The following is a 10,208-nucleotide window of genomic DNA, read 5'->3' as shown; positions in this document are numbered from 1 at the left end:
GCGCTTTTGACATCACATTCTGACGTTTAGCTGCTTTTTAATTGGGTTTCGCCCCAATTAGCGAACCCCCAACTAAAAAGCGCCTCAACTATAAAAACCCAATTAGCAAACGTTCACTGTACAAGAAATACACTGAATACCAAGCGCTACGTGAATACCCCTAATATATCCTATTCTATGCCGTAGAGCATATATGGTAATTCAATTGTTTACACTGTTGAGCCTATGTTACACTTTTATCCGGGTATCTATATATAGTACCAAACTGAAGCTGCATTTTATTTTAACTTCAGCAATGGGACCGGCCTAATATCGTCTTTCTGCTTTGTCCGCTTCGTCATCGTCATGCAACATCAAAGCGCCAATAGTCCCTTTTCAAAGGTTGATTGTTGTTTTGATACATTTTTTTGCTCCGTTTTGCTTTCAGAACCGTCGCGCTACAAACCGAGCAAGGCGCGTGGTGTGATTTATAATAACAATAAAATAATAAAGATTTCGTTATATTCGAATTATTTATAACATATGTAAATCTAGTTTAATAGTCAATTAATCGATGTGAACTCAAACATTAATACTATTGAAGCAGTTTTTCAAAATCTTACTCGTTGAAAGGAAGGAAATTTGATGTTAATTAAGAGGTAAATCTGCATGATGTTTCGGAAAGAACCCAAATTGCGGTGTCCTCTGTGCTTTTTGTTTACCAGTGGATCATAAGTAATCAGTATTCAGCCGAATTCGGTCATAACAGGCAGAGAGTTCTCAGTGCGACTGCAAAATGTTGGACGTTTCTACTGATCAGCAGAAGGTAAGTCTCGTTTCGCGATTATTACTGAACTGATAACAGTATAAACGATTGTTTAGTGTTAATATTCAGCCATGTTATTCAACATTCATACCGGAACTTTGTGTCGATTCCATGGTGGCGCTATTAGTGTCATCCATAGGACGCCCTTGATTGTCCTTGAAAATGAACCAACATACAAGTCTTACTTTGCTGTGTCATTGTCCTTGAGAAAATATCTGCGATGAATGGAAACAAACAGTGTTTCTTTAATAATTGAGGTGTTCATAACCTGAGGCAAAATAACTATTATGCGTAGATTTAAGATTTAAGATGTCGCATTTATTTTTAGTTCAATAATGATAAAAAATCAAGCGTTCTCTGTGGATACTTTGTTGCTGTTATGTAGGTACATGTGCCATGAAATTTATTGTGCAATACTGTAGTTCCCATATTCATTCTATTATATAAGGAGCAGGATTTGACAAACTCAAGCCATTTTTCTGGACTTTTCAACATTTGGACATTTCTTACAGTTTAACTTTTTTTTTAATATTCGTCTAAAAAAATATTCAGCACGATAACGATTTAGTACCTACCGTCAATAGACGAATCCAAGTAAAAATAAGAAGATGACACACGACGGTGTTAACTTTGACAGATCCTACAGCACAGCATAGGAAGATAATTTTAAAATGCTTATAATTAATTCTAGACAAATTGTAATTAAAATCTGATAAATGTACGATACGGAAATAGTTCTGAATTACATATTTAGAAGCTTATCTCAATTTTGTGAATATTTTCCAAAAATGTATCTATCATACAGTTTGTTCCAATACTACTCAATTCTGTACTCTTTATTTGAGATTAGCATTTTGCATACAAATTCCATGCGTGAAAAAAAAGATCATAGTTGACATGAATCGGAAATAATCTCACGATTTTCACAACACGCTTGGAACTTCTTTGGTGCATATTTCGGGTCCGCTTTGCGATTTGGGCGTAACTTATTTTGTAAACAAACATTGTTTCATGGATTCAGCAGAATGCAAGCGATTTTCCCCAAAACTCTGTCGAATACATACCGTGGCTTTCTCGGGAAATGCCTCATGGGGCAGGAATTCGCCTTCCAATGTTTGTTTACAAAATAAGTTACGCCCAAATCGCAAAGCGGTCCCGATATATATATATATATATGGGCCCTCCTTAACCGTGCGGTAAGACGCGCGGCTACAAAGCAAGACCATGCTGAGGGTGGCTGGGTTCGATTCCCGGTGCCGGTCTAGGCAATTTTCGGATTGGAAATTGTCTCGACTTCCCTGGGCATAAAAGTATCATCATGCGCTAGCCTCATGATATACGAATGCAAAAATGGTGACCTGGCTTAGAAACCTCGCAGTTAATAAATGTGGAAGTGCTTAATGAGAACACTAAGCTGCGAGGCGGCTCTGTCCCAGTGTGGGGATGTAATGACAAAAGAAGAAGAAGAAGAAGAATATATATCTATCAGATTCACATTTGATTAATTGAAGTACAAATGATTTTTATTTTGAACAGGCAATGCAAAAATAGTGACTTTAGAGACCATTTTCCGAAAAATAGTGACTTTAGTGACTTTTGGATGCAAATAGTGACTTTTTAGTGAAAAATAGTGACCAAGTCATCAATCCCAGGTCCGTTCCATTCTCCTACTTTGTATCTTTCTCTATATTACTCATGTTCTAGCAATCGCTAGAACTGGAAATGGACTTTCATACCGTTTCCATTTCTATCCTATACCTTCAACTTGACTATTCTAGCAGTAGCTGCTAGAATTGGGAATGAACCAAAAAGCTCGTTTCCCTCCATCCAATTAGAAATTCCATCAAATGCTTTCTCCTATCCATCACATTAGCAGCTCGTTAACCAAGACGGGGACCCTCTGCCTTTCGAACCTAACCCAAAAATTCCAATAAATTCCGTAAGATCTCGTGGCAAGTGCAGAGGTATATTCGGCTTGCAGTGGGCGAGTGATTACATCATCATTTCCTCCCCCTTACCCCAGAGGTGAGCCAGCCAAGGGCTGAAAACCTCTTAAATAAAGACGATAATAATAATCCCCCTTCCCTACATTGACTTGCATTCTGACGTGGCAGGCGCCAGTATGACCTAACAAATGAGATCACCAGCACTTGTACATTGAAGATGAGTGCTAGTCCCAAGCAAACATCTGTTGGTTCCCTGTGCAAGAACAGCTGATCTGGTCATAATGGAGTAGCAACTACGGGCAGTCAATCAAGCTCAAGCTCAAGCTCACTAGTCAAAATAGTGATCAAGTCACTAAAAAGTGACTCGGTACCAGGCCTGCACTAAACGTTCTTTTAAACTTCGAGGTATCTAATCAAAAATGTGTATATAACGTGGCTAGCACGAATGATTTTCCCTGGAAAATCGACATAATTTTCCACTCGAAAATTTCTTAAGCCGGACTGGGATTCCGATTTATGATGTACTTTATGAATGTTCCCTAAATGTTCAAAATCATACCATAAAAAATAAAACTACCCAGAGTTTTTATCTTTGTGCGAAGAATTAGGAACACTCACAAAAAACTCCACATTATATTCGTGAGTTCACATGGATTTTTGCAATGGGAGTAGCAAAATGGATTCCATATTTTCGACACATATATTCCATGCGCTCACATGCATTTCATGAGTGTTCACACATACTATCCATGTGGGTGATAGAATCCACGTGTGAACTATGTGCTGACGCATGATATGCATATTTCAAAATACATGAATTTTTGTCATAAAGTATGTGTCGATTTTCCTGAGTGATTATTGTACAGAATGGAACATTCCAAGATATGTGCGCAGAATTAGGAACCATATGGCAATTTACAAATCGATTAATAAAATATGTTCTTAGTCAATTCAACCAATGTCATGATTCATAGATTTCTGCGGATTATAGTTATAGATATTCATAAATCATTATTGTTTCCTAATAGCAATAATTTTGTTTCAAAATTTTCTTAAATGCGCAGAATATGGTACCTCCACGGAATTGAATTTCAGGGAATTAGTAAATTTGGTGGGTCATGTGCCCCAGCTTAACTCCGCAGGTGATTATTACTAACAATTTTTTTGCCTTTCTCGTACAACTAAGTTGTACCGAAAGGCTATCATTTCCTCCAAATTCGAACTTTTGATAGCAGTCCCGGAGAGCCATAGTGTTATATACCATTCGACTCCGCTCGAGGGGCTGAACAGGAGACTGTCTGTCCGTGTGTGTGTGTGTGTGCATATGTGTGTGTGTGTGTGCACAAAATGCCATAAAAACATTAGCCAAATTTTCACATAGAAACTCTTAACCGATTTTCTTGCAACAAGTTGCATCCGACAGAGACTAAAACGTTGTTGATCACTATTGAATTTCATAATAATTGCAAATTGCAAAAAATAGATAATATTAAAATAGTAATGAGACATAGTCACATAGAACAATAATGTGTTATGAAAAATGCCTTGCATCTATGAATATTTTTAAAGTTTATCCGTGGCTTGCTCCCATTAAGAGTTTCATCGTACTATAAAGATGCTCGTGTTGCACGCATTTAGGCGTAAGTATGCTCTTCGTTCAGTTTCATAGTACTATGAATTTGTCCGAAAGTCAAAATTCGAACATAGGAAATTCCAGAAACTTTTGGCAGCGCCATCTGTCGTCTACTAGTGTAAATTTTCTATCATAACATTAGACGGTTTAACCACAGACAAACAGACGTAACACTAGAAAAAATAACATCGACCATGACCTCAACGATCAATTTGAATTTGATTGGTTGCGCGTTTCACAACTAGAGGCGCTTGCATCATAATCCTTCGAGTTTGACATTTCACTCCAGCGCCTTCTGGTGACAATGTCATACGAAATATTGTTTCGTGTAACATGCTCGCAAGATGGTGGTAGAAGAGTTGGGCGATGGATTTTTCAGAAAATTGTTCAAGCTGTTACGTCTGTTTGTCTGTGGTTTAACTGTTTTGCCTTTCTTGTACATCATCGAGGTGTAAGCGTAAAAGCTACATTTATTACCTTTTTGCGCGAGAAAGGCGCCATCACCGCTAGGTGGATTAATCTGGGTTTTTTCAACTTATGTTCACGGTTTTCTGATGAAAAATACGCCTTAGGGTGAAGCCAGAGTAAACGCGACGTGCGATGCGACGCAACGCGACAGTGCAATTTGACAGCCTGTTGATAATGATTGTTATTCTTTTACGTGAGTCGCGTCGCGTTTATTCTGGCGGGGACCTTAGTCCCAAGCTTATTGATAAGCAAAAGGCTTACTTTTTTTCGTTGAATAGATAACAATCTTGACTCGATATATAGTATAGACTAATCCAAGTAAAAATAAGAAGATGACACACGACGGTGTTAACTTTGACAGATCCTACAGCACAGCATAGGAAGATAATTTTAAAATGCTTATAATTAATTCTAGACAAATTGTAATTAAAATCTGATAAATGTACAATACGGAAAAAGTTCTGAATTACATATTCAGAAGCTTATCTCAATTTTGTGAATATTTTCCAAAAATGTATCTATCATACTGTTTGGAACTTTTTCCGTACCATACATCAATCATATATTAATTACATTTTGTCTAAAATTTATTATTAAAGTTAACACCGTCGTGTGTCTTCTTCTTATTTTTACTTGGATTCGTCTATACTATATATCGAGTCAAGATTGTTATCTATTCAACGAAAAAAAGTAAGCCTTTTGCTTATCAATAAGCTTGGGACTAAGGTGCCCGCCAGAATAAACGCGACGCGACTCACGTAAAAGAATAACAATCATTATCAACAGGCTGTCAAATTGCACTGTCGCGTTGCGTCGCATCGCACGTCGCGTTTACTCTGGCTTCACCCTAAGGCGTATTTTTCATCAGAAAACCGTGAACATAAGTTGAAAAAAAATTGTTAGCAATAATCACCTGCGGAGTTAAGCTGGGGCACATGACCCACCAAATTTACTAATTCCCTGAAACTCAATTCCGTGGAGGTACCATATTCTGCGCATTTAAGAAAATTTTGAAACAAAATTATTGCTATTAGGAAACAGTAATGATTTATGAATATCTATAACTATAATCCGCAGAAATCTATGAATCATGACATTGGTTGAATTGACTAAGAACATATTTTATTAATCGATTTGTAAATTGCCATATGGTTCCTAATTCTGCGCACATATCTTGGAATGTTCCATTCTGTACAATAATCACTCAGGAAAATCGACACATACTTTATGACAAAAATTCATGTATTTTGAAATATGCATATCATGCGTCAGCACATAGTTCACACGTGGATTCTATCACCCACATGGATAGTATGTGTGAACACTCATGAAATGCATGTGAGCGCATGGAATATATGTGTCGAAAATATGGAATCCATTTTGCTACTCCCATTGCAAAAATCCATGTGTGAACTCATGAATATAATGTGGAGTTTTTTGTGAGTGTTCCTAATTCTTCGCACAAAGATAAAAACTCTGGGTAGTTTTATTTTTTATGATATGATTTTGAACATTTAGGGAACATTTATAAAGTACATCACGCCCGGGGGTGGTTTGGGGGGTATTTGTTTCCGAATAGCGATCTTCCCTTATACAAATATTTCATTAACTTTTGCACGTTTTTGGTGCCATGTAGGGTAAAATGCCCAATAGTGGACCCCCAACCAATAGTGGACCCTCCAGACATTTTTTCATTATTACAGCACAATGGAAACATTTTGCTATGAAATTCCATCGGGAGAACCTACCTTACAGTCCTATGATTTGATTACATCCATTGAAAATGCTCTGGAAAGTAAAATTAGTTGATTTTTTACAATTCTATAAAAAATAAACACAAGAGTGTCATCATTATAGGAATATTTTGAGGGGTCCATAATAGGGAAGAAGAACGTCCCGAAACGAAACATGAAAATCAAATGAAGTGTCGACTATGGGGAAGTAATTTCCTATTATGGACTCCCAGGGGGTCTACTATAGGGCAAATTTAGTCCAACTTTACAATGTTAATTTCTACGAATAACGTCGTGTATTTGAGTGTTTTTGTATGTATCGTGAACAGGAGATGCAGAGCTTGATATTAGATATGACGCAAAATTAATATTTTGAAAATTTCTCATCCTTATGCCAGGAAGAGCAAAATTTCGCTACTAGGGGGTCCACTATTGGGCATTTTACCCTATACTTCCTCAAGTATATGTGACTACAACGTTTTAACGTTTTTGTACGCTAAGTATACGTAAAAACGTCCGCGAATATAAGAACGAAACGAACTTTAATATAAGGCTTGGCATTGGACCCAAATCGACTCAGTTGCGATGATTTGAGATGATGCCTGAGTGTGCGTGTAGGTGTGTATGATGTATGTGCACACAAATCTCATTCATTTTTCAAGACCATTATCCGATTGCTCGCCATCGCCACAACCACAAGTTGCTTTCGACTATCCAGTTTTTCCGTTAGACAACTTCCCAGATCGGTGCCAATGGTTAAGTCACTGTTTTGCCTTGTTTACAAAAGATCATCACTGATGAGATGGCATTCCATCAATCAAATCGGATATTTATATGGAATGGGAAAAGATGTAATCCAACGCGAATAATAAGACCAGTCCTACATGAATCGGAACCCCAGTCCGGCTTGAGAAATTTTAGAGTGGAAAATTATGTCGATTTTCCAGGGAAAATCATTCGTGCTAGCCACGTGATATACACATTTTTGATTAGATACCTCGAAGTTTAAAAGAACGTTTAGTGCAGGCCTGGTAGCGAGTCACTTTTTAGTGACTTGATCACTATTTTGACTAGTGAGCTTGAGCTTGAGCTTGATTGACTGCCCGTAGTTGCTACTCTATTATGACCAGATCAGCTGTTCTTGCACAGGGAACCAACAGATGTTTGCTTGGGACTAGCACTCATCTTCAATGTACAAGTGCTGGTGATCTCATTTGTTAGGTCATACTGGCGCCTGCCACGTCAGAATGCAAGTCAATGTAGGGAATGTTGAGCCCCTCGGGCGAAGACAACATCATCGTTGCAGAAAACCCGTGTTATTGTTAATTTCTCTTTACTTCCGTTCAATAAACCTTTTTTCATTCTGTTAGTTGTTCTCGTTCAATCCACACGTGTTTGATTAAATACTTCTCCAATCCGATAACCTTTTTTTCCTCCTTGGCTAACAGGTTATGGGCCTAGCCATTTTTTTTTTCGTTCGTTTAAGTGAAAATCGGATTGTTTTTCCACGAAATTCGTGAGTGATAAAACGGTAGTGTTTTTTCGCGATGGAGTGGGCAAGAGTTATCAAGTTGAATAACTCTAACTACCCGGCTTGGTCTTTTTCCGTTACGGCACTGCTCCGGCGAGAGCGTTTGTGGAAGTATGTAGATCCGGGAGTTGCACCGAATCCAGTGACGGACGAATGGTCGGAGGGAGACGAGAAGACGCTTGCCACCATTCAGTTGTTGGTGGACGAGAGTCAGTACAATCTCATTCGTGGAAAGACAACCGCAAAGCAGACGTGGGATGCTCTTCAGCAGCATCATAATAAAACGTCTCTGGGGCAGAAAGTAACGCTGCTGAAGCAAATCACCAACCAAAACTACAAGGTTGGTGATAATATGGAAAGTTATTTAGCTGGCATCGAGAAGCAGTACGCTCGTCTGGAGAATTCGGGGTTCGATATGACCGAATGTCTGAAGGTAGCATTGATTTTGCGTGGTCTGCCGGACGCGTTCAATCCCTTGACAACAGCATTGGAGGCGCGGGATGAAGATGAGTTGACACTGGAAATGGTCAAGGTGAAGCTTATCGACGAGGCAGAAAAGCAACGAAAACAAAAGTGCGATGTAGAAGAACAAGCTCTAAAAATTGGGGTCAGACGACAGCAGCAAAAATCAGTGGATGTGTCATGTTACTTCTGCGGGAAGCAGGGCCATCGCAAGCGCAACTGCCGGGCGTTTTTGGCAACGAAGAGTAGTGAAGATAAAAGTGAAAAGAAGAAGGCAAAAGAAAAAGTAAAAACAGTGCGCGAAGACGGCCAAGAATTGTATACGTTTATGGTACGATCTGGTGATTTCGATGCAAGTGTGTGGCTAATCGATTCGGGTGCAACGTCACACTTGGCCAATAACGAAAAATTGTTTGTTCGGTTGGATAAAGTGCGCGTCCCGCAATTTCGGCGGCGGATGGTAAAATGCTTCGTACAAAAGGCATCGGGGACTGTACCCTACAGTGTGTGAATGATCGCGGTGAAAACGTTTCGGTGACATTGACGGATGTCATTTTTGCTCCGGAGCTCGAAAGCAATCTAATTTCGGTAGCAAAACTCTCGAACAAAGGCGTTCGTGCTGAATTCGACGGTCAGAAGTGCCGATTGTTATTGTGGTTCTCGAGATATTATAGCATTTTGCTCATTCACCTCTGCCTCGCTTAGTTATGCGCCGCTAAGGTATTTTATCATATTGTGGTACTTACACAACTCAAGTGTAGAATATTACATAACAAATTAAGCACAATTTCATCACTAAGATCCACTTAAACAATATACCAAACTCAACAGAGGCGAAAGAAAAGCAAAAAACTACTAAAACTCGAACAATTCCACTGAAGAATATCTTTCTGTAAAGGGACGACAATATACTGCATACCTTAGAAGCGAATGTGGAAAAGCTCACCGAAAGCTCGCATCGGTTTGACATTGGTTTATTTTCTTTTTGCATGGCGCACAACTCGGCGCATGGGACCCGGCGCGTAACCGGTGAGCCAGTCTGCTAATTTTAGAAGAGAATCGCAATATACGAACAGAAAGTCGTCGCGGTTGCTAGCAAAATCGGTAGCCTATATCGGTTAAATGTGGCCAGAGAGTGTTCGCTGTTCGTGGGTGACAAACGACATACTGAAGAATGTCAACATACATGGCACCGTCGGCTCGGCCACAGGAGTCCAGATGCTCTCAAAGAAGCAGCGTGCAAAAGCTTGGTATCTGGCATGTGCGTTAATGAATGCGGAATCAGGATGACCTGTGAGTGCTGCATCAAGGCGAAGATGGCTCGGCCGTCATTTCCACAGGTAGCTGAGAAAAAATCCAAGAGCGTACTTGATATAGTACACAGCGACGTTTGCGGTCCGATGACGACGACTCCGGGCGGCTGTAGGTACTATATGACTATGATAGACGATCATAGCAGGTACACAATGGTGTACTTTCTTCGAGAAAAGTCTGAGGTTGAAAGTAAAATACGAGAATACGTCAAATTCACGCAAAACCAGCTGGGTAAGAAGCCAAAAGCCATTCGTTCGGACAGAGGAGGTGAGTACACCAGTAAAAGTATTCGTAAATTTTACGCTGAGGAGGGAAT

At 39.3% G+C, this 10,208-nt stretch overlaps 1 protein-coding gene across 1 annotated transcript in view; it reads left to right on the top strand.

The window, feature by feature from the left end:
- The first annotated feature begins 458 nt into the window (after positions 1 to 458).
- Positions 459 to 10,208, top strand: part of LOC134225754 (UTP--glucose-1-phosphate uridylyltransferase-like) — a 53,569-nt gene continuing 43,819 nt past the window's right edge. The window contains exon 1 of the mRNA XM_062706103.1: positions 459 to 805. Within this exon, the coding sequence (XP_062562087.1) occupies positions 776 to 805 (30 nt within the window). The 5' untranslated portion in view covers positions 459 to 775. The remainder of the gene's footprint in view (positions 806 to 10,208) is intronic.

This window comes from Armigeres subalbatus, chromosome 3 (genome assembly GCF_024139115.2).
Source record: "Armigeres subalbatus isolate Guangzhou_Male chromosome 3, GZ_Asu_2, whole genome shotgun sequence".
NCBI lineage: Eukaryota > Metazoa > Arthropoda > Insecta > Diptera > Culicidae > Armigeres > Armigeres subalbatus.
This window is presented reverse-complemented; position numbering and strand designations above follow the sequence as displayed.